The sequence below is a fragment of the Symphalangus syndactylus genome, chromosome 7 (genome assembly GCF_028878055.3).
Source record: "Symphalangus syndactylus isolate Jambi chromosome 7, NHGRI_mSymSyn1-v2.1_pri, whole genome shotgun sequence".
In the NCBI taxonomy this organism is placed as follows: domain Eukaryota; kingdom Metazoa; phylum Chordata; class Mammalia; order Primates; family Hylobatidae; genus Symphalangus; species Symphalangus syndactylus.
In genome coordinates, this window is record NC_072429.2 from 71,909,058 (window position 1) to 71,933,802 (window position 24,745).

General features: G+C 36.5%; 1 protein-coding gene across 21 annotated transcripts in view; it reads right to left on the bottom strand.

The window, feature by feature from the left end:
* The window catches only part of STAU2 (staufen double-stranded RNA binding protein 2), a 338,058-nt gene that overhangs the window by 108,975 nt on the left and 204,338 nt on the right, over positions 1-24,745 (bottom strand). For 19 of the 21 annotated variants that reach the window (XM_063642824.1, XM_063642827.1, XM_055286518.2 and 16 more), the window contains one exon: positions 21,674-21,981. In XM_063642824.1, the coding sequence (XP_063498894.1) occupies positions 21,674-21,981 (308 nt within the window). Of the gene's footprint in view, positions 1-104; positions 355-19,256; positions 21,982-24,745 lie in introns of those variants that run through there. The other 2 variants (XM_055286512.2, XM_063642834.1) reach the window with 2 other exon arrangements.

A 24,745-nucleotide genomic window follows, 5' to 3' on the forward strand; every position in this document is an offset into this window, starting at 1 on the left:
AGTACAACTGGCCCAATCGCAAAGAACACACAAAGGAACAAAGGATGGGGTGGTGGTGCATCAGGAGGGAATCATCTGGATTGTCAGCCTGATGAGAAATACAGTATTTCCAGCCAGTGGGTAGCTCTAAGAGAATAGCTGATAGAGAGTGGGAATACCTGCATGAATGGGAGGCTGACATTTCACTCCCTGGTGGGAGGCTTGCTGAGAACCAAAACTGTAGGCCCTTTTTGAATAGAAATTTTGACAGACTTTGCTGTATGTCCCTGGCAGTTTAGAAGCATATGAAAATACAGAAATTGGGCTTGGAGGTATCTGAGAACTTATTGAAGGAGTCCTAGGTAGGTAGTGTACCTGAAAAAACAAAAAGGAAGATATGATCACTTCCTAACTCCATGGCCCTTGAAGAGCATGAGAGAATCCCAGCAGAAGCCAAGGGGCTACTCAGGCCAGCCAAAGTAACACTCACCAACAGAGGAGGTCAGAGCACAAACCACTGGTAAAGCCCAAAGAAAACGTGGCTGTCCCTCAGGGCCAGAGGGGGCCACTGACTCAAGACACATGGACATGGTGTACATGGAAAAGCACAATGGAGGCCACCAGGAGTGGAGGAAACCAGGACAAGTAGCAGCTTCCTCTACCCTAGTCACCCTCTAACCCTCCAGAGCAGTAAAGCCATGAAATAGACGTAAAGTGTGCAGGAAGGTGTCTCAGAGCCAGGTTAAGCTCTGACCCCACCAACCACAAATACATATGCTTGAGTGAGATGAGGAGTGAAAGAGATCAATGTACACTCTCCCTCCTCTAACTCTCTGGAGCCAAAATGAATGGCTTGCAATGGAAGGATATGAACTTGGAGTTTTACACTGACGCGTTAGATTTTTAAAAACTAAAAGCTAGCCAGAAAACTATGGAATTTGCCAAAGATATCACAAAGGAACATGAATGGGAGATGTGGCAAGGCACGGAGGAAGGGGGTGACTGGAGAAATATAAAATCATTCTGTGTTATATCCCCACTGCATTGAGACTGCTCAGTAAACCAGATAAAAATATGTGGGAAAAAACATGAAACTCTTGCTTGAGGACCCAATTTCAAATTAAACGTAATAATATGCTGATAAAAGACTTTAAGAAAAATTCACATTTTACATACTCAACCAATGACTCATAAAGACAAGTTAAATATGGCTTTCCTCAGGTACATATTTTCTTCCTGGAAATAAAAGTATCAGTGCTCATGAAACTGTGAATTTAAAAATATGTAAATGACATTTTGAAATTCACTCTTCTAAGTCTAAAAATGCTTCTTATGATTCAAAGCATTTGCAGGAACCAGGAATCTTAGAACACTATATTAAAATAATTAGGGCAACAAAATTCCATTCATTGTGTCTGTAACACACAAATCTTCAGAACTGACTGGGTAAACTCTTTCTGCTAGAACAAAGCAGTGCGTTTCTACAAACGTGGCCCGAAAAATTCCAATACACAATGTCATAGGACCTTGATTTTGATGAAAGAAAAATGAATAAAGATAATTATAGAAAATTACAAAAGATTCATCACCCTATGTTTTGAAAACCAACAATAAAATCCTAAGGACCCTGCAACCAACTTAACAGACCCCCTCTGAGTCAAGGGGACCTCAGAGAAACCTGAAAAACTGAATTCCCAGCCATGACAGAAAGGGAGGTTGGATATGCGCAGTCATTGTAAGCATAACTAACCAACGTTAACATTGAAATAGAGGTCATAAGACTGATGAAACATGTTATTTGTGGCAATAAGATTCTAAGTTCCAATCTGACTCTAAGTTTCAACCATAGCATCAACATGACAGATGGCAGTCCCTGAAGGAAATTAAAATATTTTACCCTAATATATATTTATATGACATACCTTGAAATGGCCCTGCAAAGCAGTCTCTTGTGTGGGGAACGTGCACCTCTACAGAAACTCCATTAATGTGGCCAAGCCTCCCCTTTTTAGGCCTTTCCTGGGTCTAAGAGATTAAATGAAGAGTCTGGGCCGAGCACGGTGGCTCACACCTGTAATCCCAGTGCTTTTGGAGGCCAACAGGGGAGGATCCCTTGAGCCTAGGAGCTTGAGACCAACCTGGGCAACACAGGGAGACCCCATCTCTACAAAAAAAATTAGCCGGGTGTGGTGTGCCCAGAAGTTTGAGGCTGCAGTGAGCCATAACTGCGCTACTGTACTCCAGCCTCGGTGACAGAGCGAGACCCTGTCTCAAAAATATAAAAAATTTTAAAAATGAGAGTCTGGCAACTTTAAGGTCTGAAAAGAGACATTTACCATCTATTCTTTCTAAAGGCTGTCACCTATGAGGCTTCATCTATATAACAAGAACCTTGACCTCCACAACCACTCCCTTTATCTTAAGCATTTATTTCTAAACTGACTTCAAGTCTTTAGAAAAAGCTTAACACTTTCAACCAATTGCCAATCAGAAAATCTTTGAATCTACCTACAACCTGTAAGCCACGCACCTCCTCCACTCCCCACCCAGCCCCTTTCACAGCTTCAAGATACTCTGCCTCCTTAGGTTGAACCAATATGCACCTTCCATGTATTGATTTGATTTTACCTACAATTCCTGTCTCCCTAAAATGTAACTCCAATGCCCAGGGCACACTTTCTCAGGACCTCTTGAGACTGTTCCTTGGGCTATGGTCACTCATTGGCTTAGAATAAACTTCTTTAAAAATACTTCAGAGTTTGGTTTATCAACAGTTTAAGATTTATTATTTGTAAATTACATCATTTTGCTGCCTTTGGTACTCTAAAATGTGAGCAACCAATCTTGATTTTTATAATGTTATAGAGCTTCTTCTGGATTTATAACACCATCAACTACTATAAATTGATATTTTGTTTCTTTCTCATGAATTTACAGAAACTATTCCACAGAAAGGTGAGTTATAAATTTCAATACATCAATTAAATAAGACGGCTTTCTTTGAAATTTGCAAATCTATAATTTTTAAGATAAGTTTCCTAGTTTGATTTGTAATCTCATAAACCCAGATGAGATACTATACTTAAGATGGTATACTAAGTTTCCTAGTTTGATATGTACTCTTCTAAACCCAGATGAGATACTATACTTTTGCATTCTGATATTGACTTTGCCAGTCTAAAGACTTCCTTTTTCCTGAAGAGAAAATCAGGAAGTATTCATAGAATCACTTCAAATATTCATAGAATTTAAGAAATAGACAAGGCACTGTGGTTCACACCCGTAATCCCAGCACTTTACAAGGCCAAGGTGCAAGAACTGCTTGAGGCCAGGAGTTTGAGACCAGCATGAGCAACAGAGAGTGATGAGACCCTGTTTCTGTTTGAATGAATGAATGAACGTCTTAAACTACATAAAACGCTAGGTGTGTGAATTTTTTTCATGCTGTTTTGAAAATATGAGGGGCCATCCAAATAAAAATTTAAATTTCCTACCCCCAGCTCCGAAAATAAGTTGATTCAAACTACTTCCTGCAGAGCTAAAAGTCCTTGATGTTCCATGACTACTAATTTTACTAATCTCAGCAGGGAACTGGGTGAACTGCTTGTCTGTCAGATGTTTTTAATGGCCACCCCCTATGGAACAAAAATGAGGGTATAAAAAAGACCTATGTTTAAAGAAAGTTGCTTGTTAGATCATTAAGGTATGTGATACATAGCACAATCACTGTGTTAAGAAAACATATTTGATTAGTACACCTCAGATTCATTAACTGTAGATTCATTAGATTCATTAACTGTAGAGCTGACTTCACAGCAGTAGGTAGCAATTCCACTGTAGCTACTGCACAGAAGCCTTGCACAGAAGAGTACAGGCAGCAAGGAGCTGAAGAGTGACAGTTGAACACCAAATCTTAGGAGATTCAAAACATGCTTGATTCTTGTGGCGTCTGCACCTCAGTTGTACAAAGTTGTACAAATAAAGACCTAAATCTTTATTAAGACAAAATAGCAGGTTCTTGGCAAGGCACAAAGCAGCTTTCTTTCATAAATATTGACCTAAATAAGTAGATTAAGTTGGTTTCAAAACTTTCTTAACTACTACTTTTTTTGATCACTTGATGACATGTAAATTATTGTATTTATTTGAGTTAACTACAGTCAACAGTACAAATCTACATGCTAGTTCTATTTATAACTAATGAATTAATGTATAAATAAAATTAATTTATGCATGAAAAGTATATAGAACTGTAGCTAGCTCATGATTAGTATTAATAATAAATATCAGATAGTCTTACTATAACACATCCACTCATAATGTAATAAAATAAATGACAAGATATATAATTATTGAGACTAATATTAATGAGAATAATATGTTACTGTCTCTTCAGTTTTTTTCCCAATCCTTTCCATAACCAATAAACACCATATCCACTCCTTTGTAACAAAAATATGAACATACATTTAACATGCTTGGTCATGTACCAGTGTTTTAGTTGATGCATAATCTGTTTCACTCTAAATGCAATATGCTTGTTACATTAATGCCTCTAAAGTGACATGGATAAATTAATGAATGAAATTATATTACACAGACTGAGACACAACTTGGAATTATCTTCTCTCTCTTTTAAAAATCCTATGTTTTAGATACGCTTTGAAAATTACACACTTATACATGCTTATATTTGATAATCAAAATCTGGCAGTAATGTATAAAGATTTATTTTTTTGTGCAAGCCACGGATAAAAATTGTCTAACAAATGAAACACATGTGTTGTCAGCATTGTTTAGGGGGATAATAACATTCTTACTGTAAGTGACAAGCATGTACAGTGACAAGCATGTACATGACAAAAATCCTAAACATTTGCTCTTTGCTTTTTTTTTTTTTTTTTTGAGACGGAGTCTCACTCTGCCGCCCAGGCTGAAGTGCAGTCGCGTGATCTCGGCTCACTGCAAGCTCCACTTCCCGGGTTCAAGCCATTCTCCTGCCTCAGCCTCCCAAGTAGCTGGGACTACAGGTGCCCACCACCACGCCTGGCTAATTTTTTGTATTTTTAGTAGAGATCGGGTTTCACCGTTTTAGCCAGGATGGTCTCGATCTCCTGACCTCATGATCTGCCCACCTCGGCCTCCCAAAGTGCTAGGATTACAGGCGTGAGCCACCGCCCCTGGCCTGCTCTTTGCTTTTTAGTTTCCGTTAACTATGCCAGTGAAGGTCTAGGGAGGCAGCTAATTAGGACATAAATTACACTTACACACACACAAACAATTATTTTAGTTTTACATTTCCATCGAAAGAAAACATTAAGTGATTCTTTAACAGTTTCATGTCTACCAGAAAAGGAACTTCCCTATTTTGCAGTGCGCACCCATGTTTTGACATACCTATATACATCATTTACATATGTAAAAGAAGCCACATTAAATGGTAGAGGGCTTTGTAAAGAATTAACCTTTTAATAAGAAAAATTATTTTCAACATTAAAGGAAAATTATGGTTACATAGGCAGCCAGTATACCATCAAACTAATACAAACTCTTCTCTCTATGGGGCAAACTCTACTATTTCTAATGTATTACAATTCTATTGTATTGAATATCACTTCAAAAAATAGGTATCAAACACAGGACCTTACAAATCTTATTATATGCTGGCTTAATTCATAACGGCATTTAATTTTTTTTACAAAAATATTTTAACATGGTGCTTTCTACTCAGGAATTACAGATTTTCAAGATATATAATATATATTTGAATTTAAAATAGTTACATTTATGATGACAGACCATTTATGATTTCCACATCCAGACAAGATGAGATAGATTAACTTTTTCTTATTTTTCCTGCTTAACTACAAAAAGCTCTGGACGTTATATATAAAATAAGCATAATTCCAAAATGTGGAGAGAAGGAGGAAGACTGACTAGGGGTCAGTCTTTGGGACCCAGGGAATAATACAGTGGTGAATTCCTAAGTTTTCTTTTTGCTTTACATATCCTGGGCTGGGTACCAGAAAAGCCAGCAACTTGAGAATGCCAATGGGTATAGGTGGGAAAAAAAAGCCCTAAGAAAGTCTGCTCTTTCTAACCAAAGGACCAGAAAAATAACAATATAACAACATATAAATCATTTAGGCAATAACTGCCCTACTCCATGGAAACACCATGGAAAAAATGGCAGATCCACCTCCATCCTCAACAGCAAAAGTCAATTTAGAAGCCTACACTTTCACCTCACCAGACTGTAATGAGGTGACCCAATTTCCTTGCTAAAGTTGTGACAGAGAAGGCCAAATGGGGAGTTAGGATTTTCATCCCTGTTGGATCCCTGGACAGTCACCTGCATCGGTGATGATGGGGCATCCTACTCCTCCTTGCCAGGGTGGTGTCAGTACAGGCATGGTGGAAGGTCAGGACTTTCACCACCACCCAGCTATAACAATATTCCTCCTCCCAAGAAGATGTCAACAGAGGCTAGGTGGAAAATGGGAACTTCCAGTAACAAGGCAGCACCCCTATTCCCTAACTGGTACAATGTCAGAGGAGGCTTACTGAAACAGAAATTTTAGGAACACAGTACTCAAAATGTCCAAAATTCAGTAGAAAATCACCCTTAATAATCTCAACTTGAATGAGAAAAGGCAATCATCAGATGCCAACAAGATGTCACAGATGATAGACTTATCTGACAAGTATTTTAAAGTAGCCATCATAAAAATGTTTCAATAAGCAATTACATACACACTCTTGAAACAGATTTTAAAAAATAGTCTCACGAAAGAAATACAAGGTAACTCAGTAGATGGGCTTCATAGCAAAATGGAAAGAACAGAAGAAAGTATCACTGAACTTGAAGATAGAAAAATATAAGCTCCCCAATCTGAAAAACAGAGAAAAAACAGACTGAGAAAAAAACAAATAGTTCTTCAAGGGTCTGTGAGATCATAACATCTAATCTGATGACTTGTGTCATCAGAGTCCCAGAAGGAAAAGAGATGAGTGGGACTGAAAAAAATTCGAAAAAATAATGGCTTAAAATTTACCCAGTTTTGGTAAAAGATAAACCTACACCTTTAAGAAGCTGGGTAAGCCCCAGCAAGATAAAAACAAACAAATCAACACACAATCAAGCTTCTGAAAATTAAAGGCTAAGAAAAATCTTGAAAGAAGTGAGAGAGAAACAACTCCTGACCTACAGAAGTAAAAGAATGACAGTAGTTTCTCAACAGAAACCACGGATGCCAGAAGGAAGAGGCATAACGTTTTCCAAGTACTGAAAGAACTGTCAGCCCAGATTTTTATATCCAGAAAAAATATCCTTGAGGAAGAAAGGAAAACCCAAAACATTCTCAAATACAAGGAAACAGTTTGTCACCAGCATACCTACCCTGAAACAATGGCTAAAATTAAGTTATTGAAACAGTAAGGAAATGATAAAAGCGGGAAGAACAAAAATGAAAAAGAGTATGAATATTGGTAAATACAACAGGTTTCTCTTTTTGAAGTTTCTAAACTATATTTGACATTTGAAGTAAACACTATAGTACTTTCTAATGTGGTTCTAAAAGCACGTAGAGGAAATATGTTATAAAGAGTCACATAAAGAGCACTGAGATGGGCACAGTATCACTTCGGTGATAGTCTTACCAAAAATGCACAACCTCAATCTAACCATTTGAAAACACCAGGAAAACTCAAATTCAAGAACACTTTACAAAATAAGTAATTGATTTTCTTCAAAAGGGTTAAGATTGTGAAAGACTGAAGAACTGATACTTGATTGGAAGAGACTTGAGAGACTTGACAACTAAATGCAATGTGGATCCTAGACTGGATTCTAGACCAGAAAAAGGACATTAGTAGGAAAACTGGCAAAATTTGAATAAGATCTGTACATTAGTTAAGAGTATTATATCATTTTAAATTTCCTGGTCGTGATAATTATACTATGGTAATATAACCAGTAACAATAAAGTCAGTACTATTTTTTTTTACTTTTCTGAAAGTTTAAAATCCCTTTTTAAGGGCCATTTACAATACGAAATAAAATCATTAGTGCTATGAATTAAGGAGACTTGAAAGTAGCCAAGAGCCTATTAAGAATAGATAATAAACTTAAGTGTTTCTTTGCAGGCCAGAATTTTATATTTAAAGAGTCTTCAATCAATGAAAGAAGGGAATCTGTGGGGACTACATTTTCTCTTAATTAGAAAAACAAAGTCAGTGGGGCAATGTGGTACTGTCTACCTCTGATATGGAAAGGAAAAAGGGTGCAGAAAAAATTTCTCGTATAAAGGCCTGGAAACTTGTAATATTGAAAGCTTCATGGAAAAAGAGGAGTAAAAGCTTTCTCCTTAAGTCAGAGTTTTAGAGGAAAAAAAAATAGTAACATAGGCCTATGCGTGAGAATCACAGTAATGGGGACCAAGAAACTTAAACCAAGAAATATCAATACTTGCTACTTGATTTGCAAAAGATAAGAAGAAATAAGTTGGTGCTTAAACGACAAATCCAAACTGGTAGCAAATACCACCACTTATGACAGATTCTTTTTTAGATAGTCCTATTTTTACTCTAAGAAAGCATTTCTACCACTACCTCAACCTTCTCCCCTATCATTCACTTCATTGCAAAAAGTTTGCACTAAAGCCACCCTAACAGGGAACAGTAACAACATAAATACCAACTCTGTTAGGTTTTTCCGTGCAGCATTTGACACAGAATTTGATGGACAGTCAGGAGAGACTACTGCCCCAGAAACTAAGAGAAAAGAAAGTCCAAGAGGAAAGAAGTTTGGATTTGAGTCCAGCCAGATTAAGTGCATCAGAAAATAAAACGCAAAACTATTCAGAGGACTGTAAACAGAATCCAAAGTCTCTATAATGTATCATTCACAAATGTCAAGATGCAATCCATCATTACTTGCCATAGAATAAACAGAAAAAGGTGATTTATATTCAAAAGAAAAGGCAATCAATAGACACCAAACTCAATACATCTCTGATGTTGAAATCATGGGGATAAAAATGGTGTTTAATGCACCTATGTAACTATATTTGAGCATGTACAGGAAAATATATCTGCAATTAATGAATGGATAGAAAATCTCTGCAGATAAACAGAAACTAATGAAAAGGACCATATAGAAATTCTAGAATGAAAAATATAATTATGCAAAGTAAAAAAAAATTTACTGGATTAAGGAGACACGAGTCACTGAACTTATAGATCAATAGAAATTGTACAATCTGGGCCAGGTGTGGTGGCTCATGCCTGTAATCCCAGCACTTTGGGAGGCCACGGCAGGTGGATCTCTTGAGGTGAGGAGTTCAAGACCAGCCTGACCAATATGGTGAAACCCCATCTCTACTAACAATACAAAAATTAGCCAGTTGTTATGGTGGGTGCCTGTAGTCCCAGCTATTCAGGAGGCTGAGGCAAGATAATCGCTTGAACCTGGGAGGCGGAGGCTGCAGTGGGCTGAGAATGCACCACTGCACTCCAGCCCTGGGCGATAAAGTGAAACTCCATTGAAAAAAAAAAATTGTACAATCTGAAACTAAGAGGAAAAAAACGAATAACGTCTCAAGGAATCTGTGGGACAATATCTAAAATGCATGTAAATGAAGTCCTAGGAGGAAAAAGAGAGAAAAAAGGAGACAGAAATTATTTAGGGAAAAAAATGGCCAAAAATTTCCCAAATTTGATTAAAATAATAAATATACAGATTAAAGGAAAAAAGAGATATACAGTGAGATGAATGGTGTATCCTAAAAGAGATGTCCAAGTGTGTAGCCCTAGTATCTTTGAATGTGATGTTATTTGAAAATAAAGTCTTTGCAGATGTAATGAAAGATCTGGGAATAAGATCATACTGAATTTCGGGTAGACTCCAAATCTAATAACAAGTCCCCTTATAAGAGACAGCAAAGAAGAATACACATACACAAAGGAGAAGGCCATGTGAAGGTGGAGGCAGAAACTGGAATGATGAATCTACAAGCCAAGGAAAACCAAGAATTGCCGGCAGCCACAAAAAGCTAGAAAAGAGGCACAGAACAGATTCTTCCTCAGAGCCTCTAGAAGGAACCAACCCTGCTGACACTTTGATTTCAGACTTCTGGCCTCCACAACTGTGGGACAATAAATTTCTTTTGTTCAATCCATTGTGTTTTTATATAATCAATTATGTAATGAATATCTTACATTTAGAGATTTTCCCATATTTTGAATTATTTTATTTGAACAGATGTCAAGTTTACCAGTTAGTAATTAATTAGTCAATTCAACGAATATTTTAAAAGAATTGGTAGAGTTCCAGCTTCTGACAACAAGAGAATGAATTCACTGGATAAAGTCTTTTGCAGATATCAAAGTAAAATACAGACAAAATAAAAAATATCTGAAGATACTAGAACGTTACCAAAATCAAGCAGATACCAGGGCAGAGATTTCCCTTGAAAGATCAAAATGTATGCAGTAAGAATTATGAGTTTATGACTTTTTTTTTCATCTTGTGCTTCTTATAGTTCTACTGGTGGAAAACTGCAGTCTTACCCACTGGAGGACGCAGAGGAAAGAGTTTAGGGTTGGCAAATGAGCTAGACATTTTGGGAAGAAATCCCAGGAGAAAGCTGCAGAAGTGGCACAACTTTAAATCTGAATCTTTTACCCAAATTCCAGCTGACTGCTAAACTTCACATGCACAAGGGAGATCTTGGAAGGCCCAGTGGAAAAGTAGGCAGAAACCAGTGAGAACTGGTTGAGATTTGAAAGTCTGCTACTTTCTGAATAGAGTGCAGTCCCTAATCTGAATGCAGCTCAAATGATTGAATGCTAAAGCTTTATAGGCCTGTAGTATCAGTGGGTGTGTGACTGGCAGATCAGCTAGAAATTTAGAGGAGGAAATGCTAGAAAGAAGAAAAGGCAAAGAAAGTGGGCCCCAAAACATGAGCATAAACTCAGCCCAAATAATTGGCTTTCACTATATGACGCAGGCACAGAGGAGACCATAAGAGAAAATGCTGCAGTTATAAGGTAGGAATACTGAGTAGAGTATATCAGCTGAGGGATACCACCATGAGGAAGATAAAGCTTGCAGCAGTTTTAGCTTAAGCAACTTAACCAAAAACCAAAACCAAAATAAAAATATTAATCTGGGGAAGAAATGATGATCCAGAGTTGCAACATGTTATCCACAATGTCCATTTTTCAAACAGAAACTAAAGACATGCAAAAATCAGGAAAAAGGTAAACCACACTCATGAATAAGGCAGTCAACAGAAATTGACTCCTAATGGGCCCAGCTGTTGGATTTAGTTGACAAAAAACTTCAAAGCAGGTATGATATAGATGTTCAAAGAATTAAACGAAAATATAATCTCAGTAACTATACAGATATGGAATCTCAACAGAGAAAAGGAACTATAAAAAGCAACCAAACGGAAATGTCAGATGTGAAAAATACAACAAAATGAAAAATTTATTATAGGGGCTCAACAGCAAACTGGAGAGGATGGAGGGAAGAATCTGTAAGAATCCAAAACTTGAAGCTAGATCAATAGAAATTACATAATCCAAAAGACTAAAGAAAAATAAATGGAGCCTCTGAAGCCTGTGGGAGAATAACAGGAGATTTAACATATGTGCAACTGGAGTTCTAAAAGGAAAGGAGAAAAAGGTAGAAAACTTTTTTGGAAAAAATAGTGGTCCAAAACATTCCAAAAATGGTTAATAAAAAACACACCATTATTTTACAGTTCTAAGAAGCTAAATGTATCCCAAACTAGATTAAAAACACTCCTACATGTACCATAATCAAATTGGTGAAAAACAAAGACATATAAAGTATCTTAATGCTTTAAGTATTAAGAGGAGAGATTCCTTGCTTAAGCCTAGACAAAACACAACACATGGTCCTGTAACAACTGGCTATCCTATGAGAAAAAAAATAAATTTCCACTCTTACCCCATACCATACATTAAAAATTAACTTTAAGTGGGTCTTAGGATTAAATATAAAAGCCAAAAGCATTAAATGTCCATAAGATAACTTAAGATAAAAAGTCTTTGTGATCTTAGGGGTAGTCAAAAGATTCCTCAGATGAGACTAATAAGGCATAAACCTTAGAGGGGAAAACTGAAAATTTTACTTCATTGAAATGGAAAAACCTCTGTTTTTCAAAGGATCACATTAAGATAACAAAAAGACAAGTCATAGGGAGGGAGATAATAATTGTAATGCAAATTACTTATGGCCAGGATATAAAGAACTCTTGTAAATCAATAATTACGGGGGAAAATCCCAATTAGAAATTGAGTAAAAGATGTGGACACTTGGCAAAGATACACAAATGACCAATAAGCACATGAAATGAAGCTCATATCATTTGTCCTCAGTGAAATACAAACTAAGGTATCAATGAGACACCATTATACTCTCAATAAAATAAGACTGACCATATTAACACGTACAACCCTCATACATTGCTGGTAGGAATGTAATGTATGTAATACATTAAAATAGAATCTGAAAGTTTCTTATAACATTGTATATATACTTACCATGTGATGCACCAATTCACTCTAAGGTATTTTCCCAAGAGAATTGGAAACGTATGTCTGCACAAAATATTGTAAATGAATGTTCATAAACAGCTTTATTTATAATGACCCCAAAGTGAAAACAACCCAAATGTCCATCAACAGGCAAACTGAAACAATTTGTGGTATATATACATACAATAAACTAATTCTTAGCAATAAAAACTACTGATACGTGGAATGCGTGTGAATTTCAAAATATACTGAGTGAAAGATGCCAGATACAAAACTGTGAATACTGTGTAATTCCACCTATATGAAATCAGTGAAAAGGCAAAACTAATTTTTAGTGCCAGAAAGGATTTTGTGGTTGTCTGGAGGTGAGGAAAATCGGCGGCAAGGGCGGAGGCAAATCTTTTGCAATAACGAGTCCCATCTTGATTATGGTGGTAGTATACATTTTGGTGACTACATACATTTTTCAAAACTCATCAAACTGTACAATATGGGTGTGTTTTATCGCATGTAAATTATACATCAATAAGGTTGATTAAAACACTTAAGTGTAGTTATCTCTGACACAACTGAAGACACTAAGTCATGGTTTATATTTTGCATAATCATAATTAACCTCACAATTAACTAATTTCCAAGCAACTGTTACATTAGGAGCTGAACACCATTTGAATTTATTGTATGTGTTCAGATGTGTTTATCTGCCCTTGCACCTACACCAAACCCTCCCTTCTTCCACACTACCATTCTGGTGTTAGCTCATTGAGGGCAGAAACCCTGGCTATCACTTTCATGTTATATACTCAGTGCCAAGTCGTGTACCTGGTCCATGGCAGATGCTCAATACATACTGGTTGAATTCATGAACAAATGAATCCCTTACATGTTAGTATGCATCTGGAATCTCTTGTAGGCCTTTGTCCATTCTCCCTGGGCAATATTAACTGTTTCTATGGCTTCAGTTACATCTATACACTGATGACTCTCAAATCTGTATGTACTATGTTCTCTTACTGATCACTAGACCAATTTCAACTGCCTACTGGACAAATCCATGTGAATGTCCCACAAGCAATTCAAATTCCACGTTTAAAATGGAACTCGTTAAGTTCCTCTATATTCATCTCATCCATAGTAAAAATAAGTTTGCCTAAAACATCTCACACTCATACTATCTCACTTACTCCTCAAATGGTCTCTACTTACTTTTTAACATATGTAAATCCAGCTTCCACCCTAACCAGGCTAGTGAAAGCATCCTCTCTGAAGTCAGCACAAGAGATCATTTAATTTTCTCAACTGAACCTTAGACATCTGTACCCTAGATCCACTCCTCCATGCCCAACAGCTTTGTCTTAACTCAATCTTTACTCTTTCTTTCCTGGATTCATAAAAAACCAGTCTAATTGGTCTTTCTGTTATCAAGTCTGTCTCTTTCTTGTCTAGTTCATCTTTTACACTGCTGACAGAATTATCTTTCTGTTAACCAGTCATGTCACATCTCTTTTAAAGATGTCAGTGATCTTTGTCTAATGGCTAAAAAAATTCTAACTCCCAACAACACACAATTTTTTTCAGCCTCCTCACTAGCCACTTCCACTTTAAATTATTTTCTAAAACACCATGCCCTTTTATGTCTTCAGTGCTTTGATGCTTCTGCCTATAATTCCTTTTCTTATCCACCTTAAAATCTGAAGTATTCTTTAAAACATATTTCAAATATTCCCTCTGCTATGAACTCTTCCCTAATTCCTTCAGCCAGAACTGTTCATTTCCATTCACAATTCTTGACATCACTAACCACACTTCGAGTTAACATTTATCAAGTTATACTTACTATGTCATTTATTATGCGGGGTAGGCATTACATACATTATTTCTTGCACCATGCTACAAACATTTAATTTTTTTTTTATCAGACCATTGTGTAATGTTTGAACACTGATCCCAGGAGGTAGGATTAATTTGTGGCCGTGGGTTATCTTCTTCTGCATATTGATTTTATTTGCATGTCAGTCTCCAGCTTGACCATAACTCCCCGAGTCCAATGTTTAGCATGTTTAGCATGCTACCCAGCATTTGTAGGCCCTTAATGAGTACTGCCCAGTGTGAGTAAACAAATGTTCCATGTCCTGTGCTTCAGCTGAATCAGTTCCAATGTTTAATGGGATGGCATTCTATGGGCAGATTAACTTCATATCCATCTAATTCTTCATATACATGCTGAAATTACGGAAACCTCTTCACAATATACTATCTACCACCTATCCTTCCCTTAGTAAGAGTTTTTCAAACTGTAAACTTAGTACTGTTTTCCTGCAATGGCTCAAATGTTCCATTTTAGGACTTGATTCTAGACTTCATTTTGAGACACAGTCTTGCTCTGTCTGTTGCCCAGGTTGTATTACAGGTGTGAGCCACCTCATCCGGCCTATACTTTTCTTATGGTTTAAAAAAAATAGATAATAATATAGATAAAAAAAAAAAATTTTTGGAAGTTTTTCAAGCATACGTTTTCTCTGACAGTTAAATCTGCTTTTTGATGTGACTATGTTAAGATGGCAGAAATTTCTAGAACCTAAAATCTGTCAGGGTTTAAAATCAAGTAAAAACAAGTAAACTACATTACTAATGTGACGTTTGATGTATGTACTCCCAAATGTGTTTACATATAAAACTTTATATTAGAATAAAATCTAAAGTCCCTTCCATCTCAAAGGAGTCAGAATCCTTCTTTTTTTTTTATATATATATTTTTTGAGACGGAGTCTCACACTGTCACCCAGGCTGGAGTCCAGTGGTGCGATCTTGGCTCACTGTAAGCTCCACCTCTTGGGTTCACACCATTCTATTGCCTCAGCCTCCCGAGTAGCTGGGACTCCAGGCGCCCACCACCATGCCTGGCTAATTTTTTGTATTTTTAGTACAGATGGGGTTTCACCGTGTTAGCCAGGATGGTTTCGATCTCCTGCCCTCGTGATCCACCTGCCTTGGCCTCCCAAAGTGCGGGGATTACAGGCGTGAGCCACCGCACCCGGTTCTATTTATTTTTTTGAAACAGGGTCTTGCTCTGTCGCCCAGGCTGGAGTGCAGTGGTGGGGTCTTGGCCCACTGCACCTCCACCTCCCTGGTTCAAGCACTTCTCCTGCCTCAGTCTCCCAGTAGCTGGGATTACAGGTGCCTGCCACCATGCCTGGCTAATTTTTGTTTGGTTTTCTTTTTTTTTTTTTTTTTTTTTTTGGTAGAGACAGAGTTTCACCATGTCGGCCAGGTTGGTCTCAAACTCCTGACCTCAAGTGATCTGGCTGCCTTGGCCTCCCAAAGTACTGGAATTACAGGCATGAGCCACCATGCCCAGCCAAGGAGTCAGAATTCTTAAATGGCTTACGCAGCTGTATATACAGTTGAGGGCAGAAATAAATTTATTAATGAAATCTATGACAAAAACAAACCAATATCCATAAGACTATGGGCCACCACCACACATTAGTCCTACTTACAGGGACTGGTCTTCAAACATTATACAATAGCTTTTTTCAAAATCAAATAAAGATTTGTAGGCAAAAACATACCAGGTATTCTGAAATAATATATGTAATGCCTACTTCACTATGTGGTATGTGAATCCGTCAATAACTGTCAGTTTCCTCCCTAGTTTATCCATGCATCCCCTAAATGCATGCCCCTGTTATGTCAGAGCAATTTTTTGAGTATGCAAAAATCTTTTACATGCAGCATTCCACATACTGTTATTTCTTAAGAGTTGCCTTGGGTAAGAAGAGAACAATACATATGAAATTTCAGCCACTGTCATTTGTGGGGGAAAAAAAAATCTCCTTAGATATAGCTGGATGCTGGAGAAAGGGAAATGCTGGAGTCACTTCAACATGACTTGGAATGAGTATAGGTATACAGCTGCCATCCACCTGAAGAGTACTATAATTAATTATATGTCAGGAAAAATTACATCATCGTCAATCTTTTCTAGCAAAAGGAAATGTAATGCATCTTTAGATGAAAAACAATTTTTTCCTTCAAATACTTGATTTTTCAAATAATTCCAAGTAGTATAATTTTCATGTTGAGTTGAAATCTCTTCTGATACAAACAGAAAAGATTATCAGATAGTTCTACTTGGGAAGGACACGAAATGATAATCATCTTTTTCTGCATCATGATGGCTCATTTCAGATCTACATTAAAGTTTCTTTGGTTGGAAAAGCTCTTACGGTGTTTGTATATTACTTAGATTTTGTTGAAGTATCTTGTGTGTCTTACTATGTATGTGCTGGTGCATAAAGGCTCAAAATGAGTATCACAGCGACATAGGGTGGCTGATTAGACCCAAATAGTTTATGCAGTAATAATGGACTGTTTTGCTCAAGGCCTGCTTGATCCTTACCTGTATTACTGTTACTCATTGTAGTTTTTATATGCACCAGGATTTCTTTCTTCAAACATTGTATTTTTTTTTTTACAGGGTTTAAAATTTCAGTAAAATGAGTTGATCTACAATTCTGCCGGTTTTTATGGAAGTACAGGTGTGTGTTATGTTTGCACATCCCTTGGACTTTGGCCTGCATATCAAAGTCTAAGGACACCAGACACAACAGGTCAGTTTGCATGAACTGGGGCTGCCCACTGGAATAACAAACCTGAATGTTAATGTCACTAAAGGAAGACCAAGCCTTCAGGAGAGTTCTAACACATAAAGTCTTTCCAGGGTCCTTGGAAGGTAGTAGAGGTCAAATTCAAGAGAGCTTTTTAAGAATTTTTAAGATTTTAATGGCAAATCAGAACAGCATATGCTGACCAAACCCACGAATGTGTTTTGCTCATTGTAGTCTAAGTAATGTTATGGTTTTATACATTTTTTAATAGCCTACATGAACATTTGGTCTCAGAGGCAATACAGTAAGTTATGTTTCAACGACAAATTAAAAATGAGGGAAAACACACAGCTGGGCCCTCCATATCCATGGGCTATGAATCCAAATATCAAAAATATTAAAAAAAAAATAAAAAAACACAAAAAAGCAATACGGTATAACCATTATTTATACAGCATTTACATTATATTAGGTATTATAAGGCATCTAGACATGATTTAAAGTATAAGGGAGGATGTGTGTAGGTTATACGTAAATACTACAACATTTTATATAAGGGACTTGAGTGTCTATGAACTTTGGTATCTTTGGGGGTCCTAGAACCAATCCTTCCTGCAGATACCAAGAGACAACTATATTCCTAAGTGTGGGTGTGTATGTACATGCATTATTTCTTTCTCCATATTCTCCTAAGAGAAATTTACAAAATTGTACTTGTATTGATCTTCTAACAAAAATGAATACCTTATTCTAAAAAAAAAAAAAGCTGCTTCAGATAGCCACTTTGATGATAACTATATGGATTGGAAAACAAGAGGTATAGGAGAGATAAGAATAAATAGGAGAAAGGTTGATTCTCAGATTATCAGGGAGACCAGCCACCACCCCCCACTTCCACCAGCCCCATCCCAATGTAATCTACACTAAAGTCATATTGTTAAAAAATAAATACTTAAAAGAAGCCTGTAGCTATAAAAACCTGCTATCATCATATTAAACTCCACAAAAGGAGGCATATGAGTTGAAATGTATTAAGCGTGAATTATATTTGAAAAGGAAGATTTTAATTTAAGTGGACAGTCTCATCTTGCTGGAAATGGCATGATTATGATACACTAATGAAATGCCCCTCCACAAAACACTCCCTGATTTTGGACAATAAACTAATTATAGTTTAACTAAAACACCAATTAAGTGTTTCTTTATATTATTTATGTGAGGAAAAAAACCTAGTTTGTTATACTATACTCGGAAGGTTTCACAAACAACACTGTTTCAGTGGATGATGCTCACAGGAGAGGCACAGAGTAGCAAACTGAAATGAAATCCATCTAGAAGGGATGATTTGCTAAAATAATCCACTTTCATTTTCAACCTAATTTTTAATGACTGGTTTAAACAAAGAAACCACTTATATTTATGGATTTCTAATATAATTAGCATAGAAAAGCATATTAAAGATGTGAAAACTTAAAATAATGCAAAGTACAACATGAAACAAATTCTTTCACTTCAGTTCAAATGCACAGCATTTCAAGAGTGTCTTTTGCATAATAAGTTTCTTTAAAAAGCTGAATGATTTTGAAACATTTTGTCATTATAATAAAAGAGTACACAACAAGGAACCCTGAAACACTATGGTAGGACTACAACTTTGAATGAGTTCTTATAAAATGTGTAGAAGTTACAGAAGCATACGATTAGGCTGAACAACAAAGTCTGAAGTTCACAGAACTACTGAATAAAACATTTAAAAGAATATGAATAAAATGTATTAATACTTGATAAAACTTGAAAGAAATAAACATTCATTTCTGACAGAGATCCAAAAGGTTCCATTCGAAAATATGATAAAAACTTTAGGTGAGACCAAACAAGAATAAAAGAACTGCTGAGAATGTGCAAGTGTTCGGTCACATTCTGCTCTCTTAAGTCAGTTTTATTAATAACTTTAATTGTATAATAATTTTACCTATTTTGTAGGTTTAAAAGAATTTGAGCTTGGATACCTACATTCAGTTGATAAAGTAGCTTTTTGTAATTTATAAATTCAAATTAAAGACTGGGTGATGAAACAAAATTAAAAGTTAAAACAACTTTGTTTTCAATACACTCATATATTTTTACTTTGTAATACAATATAGCTGTCACATACAATGGCTCTAGTAGGCTTAAATCAAATTGCAATGGGCAAGGAAAGCCAAAGAAGGGTTTACACAATATTCAATAAGCAATAGTATCTGTTCAGTGTGCAATAAAATAAAAAAGTTCTAACCTAGAAACACAGAAAAAGAATTTATTGTTTTTAAGTTTCAGAAATAAAAGTAACAGAATAGTGTATAATCTGTAACAAGCTGGTCCTATAATTTCTAAACTACAGTCCAATTAAAACATTTAAGTAATAGAAACAATCCACATGTTTTTCTACCAGGTAAATATACCTGAGAGGGTTACCTATAAAGAAATAGGCTTTAAAACTTTTAACCACAAAGAACTTTCTGCTGCGACATTATGAAGATGGGCTATACATGTGGCCGGACTAAGCCATTTCCCAGAGATTCTGCTGACTGCTTAGCTGCAGGTAGTGGTCCATCAGTGACAGAGTATTTTACATCAATACCAGCTCATTCAACCAAAGAAGCACAGTAATATTTTAAAATCACCTGTTTATATTCATTAGTATGTAAAAATCACAATACACAGATTTGGAAACGTATAACGTGTCCATAAAAAAGAGTATATTATGTAAGCATAAGCTTTTTAAAAAGGCCTTAGCAATGCAATAATGAGGGAAGCAGACTCTATGTGTTGACTACAGTGAAAATATGTTAAAATTATAATTACTGTCATTGCCAAGAGCTTAGAAATAAAAACAAATTTAAAAAATTAAGACATTCTGGTAGCAAAATTACATCTACTGTAACAACAGCTCCAAGCAAAAAATCAATTCAGAGCTTGAATGCAATTTGTGCTTTGTTTCTATAAGAATGCAGTGTTACTCTCAGACATTTCTAAATGACTAGATTCATAAATAAGCAGTGAATTTCTTTTCATCACAATTTATTTCTAATTCATCCTACGGAGATTATAGATAGAACTAAAAATTACTTAGCTTTTTTCCAGTACTTTATATAAATCGAGATCTTTTTTTAAACAGTGATTTATTGTGTTTCTTAAGGTAAAACAACAAAAACAAATTCTAAAATTATAACTTTAAATTAAGTGGTTAAAATTTCAGATGACAGAGCCAATAACTGGTAACAACTTCTTTAAGTTCATATTAAGAGTCCAATTAAAAACACTAACAACTACCTGGCAATAGTTTGAAAGAATCAGAAGGGCTCAGTGAAGGGAAAAAAAAATATCCGAACATGCAAAATACCCCCCAAAACACATGACCTTCTTTTTCATTTTATAATCTAAACTTGTAAAATTTTTATAAATACATGATCATTCTACACAATACAGATCTTCTAGAGCATTTCTAAAGGATATTACAGTTTTTGGTCTTAAGGAATAAAGACTAAGATGGAAAAGGAGATGAAAACAGTGAAATCTGAGGAAGCAATACACTCTCTACACACAAGCAAACTGTAGTTCATCCAGTCAAGTTAGCGGTTACAGTTCAGTACATGATTTTCAAGGCAACTAAGAAGTCAAGACACAGATATTTCCCCTTCCTAGAGTTTACAAATCTTTTAAAAGCTCCAATGTATCCATAAAGGAGTGCTGATTTTTGTGGGGTTTTTTCCCAAAAGGAAACAAAGAATAAATAGGGGAAAAAAAGTTTCCATCCCTAAATTCACATACACAACAAGTTAAGTTAAACTATAAGCTAGTTTTAGACTACCCAAGTGAAATAGAATTGTTGGTACTATCTGAGGCAGGTGCTACCCTCCCTAGTCAGTTCAAAACATGATCCAGTAAAACAAATACACATTGTTATGCCTCAAACAACTATAAAGCATTTCATTATTCTTCAAATATCATGTTTAATTAACTCCTAAGGTAACAGACTTCCAGAATGTTGTATCTTAATGGTGTACCTGAATCAATACTAGCAACAGAATGCAAAATTCAAAATTGCTATAAAGGTAAAATCATCATAAAAAGAAACTCAATCCTTATGTAAAAAAAGGGAGAACTGAGTGTGAAATACTAACACCAAATGTCTGAAGGCAGAATTTTTGTTTGTGGAAGACAGAGTAAAGAGATAGATGCACCTAATCAAGACCAAATGGAAGACAGTGAAGAGTATGAAAAATGCTTAAAAAAGAAGAAGGAAAATGGAGAAGAGACAGGCAGCAAAAGAATTACTAGATAGATCAAAAATAAGAGAAAATAAGGCATGTGCATAGGGCTTTTTTGTCTGTCCTTTGTGTTCCTAAATAACTTAAAATGTAAGTGGCATGTAGGCCATACTAGCAGGCAAGAATGAGCCTTGTGATGGATACAGATGAAGAATCTGAGGCTAATGAATTGTTTTGTTTTTTGTTTTTGCTTTTAATTCATACCTGAAAGCCTTGAATCCTTGCTAAATATTCCAGTTGTTTTGAAGGTGGTACTGGAGAACAAGGGGGAGTAGGAGAACTTCCTTTTAAACCTATGGCTTCAGCTGTAGAAGATGTTCCATTCATAAGGAGTTCCCTGGCAATTGTAGCGGAACTATTCGATGTGGCAGATATACTGAAGAAAGAGCTTGAAGGTTGGTTCATATCTTTGGGTGACAAATAGCCTAGGGTAGTGCCAGAGATTACTTTGTGGCGGCTGGCTTCCATCTCTTGATAAACATCAGGAGACAAATGAAGAATTCCTTTTGGAGCTATAAATAAAATGAAGAACACTGTTATTATACTTAAAATAACTGAAATAGAAACATGTTATAGCATTATTAACTCAATGGCTTTACTTGGTGTAGTAACAAAGAAATGAGAAACACCGCCAAACAAGTATCTTTGTCATACTGTAGAGGCAATTGCAGCTTCTATTGAAAGGTGAATGTCTGTTTCAATTTTCCTAAAATTAGAGGTTTAAAAACATCCAAAAAAAGCGGTTTCAATGGGACTTGTGTGTAGTAGCGAAGCTATAAAGGGACAAGGGAAACTGACGTGTGGAAGTATAATGGGGCAGAAAATCGGGAATGTGCAGTGTCTTCACCCTGCGATTTAACATTTTATATCTCATAAAAGAGGCATGAAACCCCAACACATACAGCAATTGAGGCACATCAGGTAAAATAAAGGCTGAATCAGTCCAAATTTCTTTGGAAGTACAAATGCATGTATTCAACAGCCTGGTGATCCTCTCACCTTCACAAGGATGTCCCACAGACAACTCTAACTCACGAACACATAAAAAAGCAAATGGGTATCATCTCAAAACTAGCACTGTCTCTAACTTGCTTTGCTCATACTACCATGTGGCTGCTCAGACCCAACCTAGACTCCTGGCAACCATCTCTGATTTACTCATAAGCAAGTAGTTATCGTGTCGCTCAAACATCTCAAGAATATGACCATTGTAGGGATTATCTAGTGCATTAATTCAAGCCAGGCCATGGACAGGTTCGTTGATGGAGCTTAAACCATATTAGAGAAGCACTTTCCTTTGACTATCATTTGTCTCAGAGAAGTTTCAAACCACATTTTAAACTGCTTATTCTACTATCTTTTGATCACGTATCAATAACTCTCAAATGATATTATCTTTTAAAATTATTGGTAAGTCACCACTCATAAAGAATGTGCTCTGAGAGACACAGCTTAATTCCCTGTTCTTGCCCCTTCCTCTCCTGATGCTAACCTTCTGATTCAAGCTTCCAATGTTTCTCTGCTGCTAGTATTCTCAGTGTCCATTTCCCAAAATGTGTTCTATAACATGGTCCCCAAATAAAATGGTTCCATAAATAAAAACTGAAAATAATGCAAATTACATAATACAAATGCTTTTTGTGAAATTAAAAATGCACATTAGCATAGTGAAGAATCAGAAAACTCAAAGAACAAAAATCTATTCAACTTGGTTTAACTCAGGATTCCCAAGTTTACTTTTTGTCCAAGCCTTTAACATAGCATGAATAAAACAGCTAACACTTTGGGAAATGCTGGAGGCTGGCCCAACTCTCCTCTGACTCAGTCATTTCCAATGACCTGTTTTTGAGATTGATGATCTTTTCTTCTGCTTGACATTGTCTGCTATTGAATCCCTCTGGTAACTTTTTCAATTTATTGTATTTTTTAGCTCCATGCTTTCTGCTTGGTACTTTTTAAAGTTTTCTTTTTGTTGAAATTCTCACTTTTTTTCATGTATTGTTCACCAGACCTCAGTGAGAATGTTTATAAGGATTACTTTGAATTCTCTGTCAGGTAAATCACATATCTCCATTTCATTACGGTCAGTTTCTGGAGCTTTATCTCATTCTTTTATTTAGAAAATGTTTTCCTGTTTCTTCATTTTTCCTTGATTCTCTGTGTTTGTGTCTGCACATTACATAAGACAACCACTTCTCCTAGTATTCATAAACTGGCCTCATACTGGAGAAGATCCTAACCAATCAGCCTGGATAGAGATTCTAGAGGCCTCTCAAACTTTTATGCTAGTCTAATCCACTTTCTTTGTTCTTGGCAGTCCCCAGGCATCAGTCCCTTGCTTGTCTCAGTCCCATCAGAGCTCTGAGACAAGCAAGGCTGAAGCCAATTCTTCAGGCAACTCCCAGATAAGTTGGGTCATTGGATACATGGTGCACCTCTTTGCCTCTCCAGGAAAAAGCTGAAAGCTGGAGCTTTTCAACAGTTAGCTTTGTGCTGGGCTGAGCAAGGGATGGTTACAGTGACCACCACCACCAGCCACCTCTGTCTTCATTGGCCCCGGGGTTGCTAAAATATGCCATGTTCTGTCAGCACTCTGAGACCGGCCAGACAGAAGCCAGTCCTCTGGGTAGCCCCAGAAAAGCTAAGGCATTGGACGCGTGGTATACATCTTTCCCTTTCTAGGCAGAAAGAAGCTGGGAGCTGGGGGTGGAAGGTGGTTGTCCTGATTGTATGGCACTGCACTGTGGGTAGGGATTATGGCATGAGGGTATCTTGAATTTCCCTGCCAATTAAGATCTGGCTGGTTTCATGCTCACCTGGCTTACAGGAGCCTCTTAACTGGTTTCTGGATTTCTCACAACAAAAATTTGCCTATAAATTATTGTTGAATTGCTGTGTTTCAGGGCTTCCTATTCTACTATCTTGCCAAGGCTAGAACATTCTCTTACTTAAAGGTCTTTCACCAGTTTATCAGTTACACTACAGAACCCAAACTCCTTAGGATAACCTAGGAAGCCCTTAATAATCTGGCTCCTACTTATCTCTCTATCTTCATCTACTAAATATTTCATGAAGATCCCATGCTCCAGTCACACAGATATATCCAGTACTCCAGGCTGTTTGATCCCAACACATCTTTATTTCTATTGTTCGTTACACACATGCACATACTCTCTTACTTAAGCTCCAACTGCTATTGTGCTAGTTAAGCTTCAGGCATCGCACCAACCAATACTGTCCCGACCTCAAGTTATGCTCAGTCTATCAGGAGAGGAA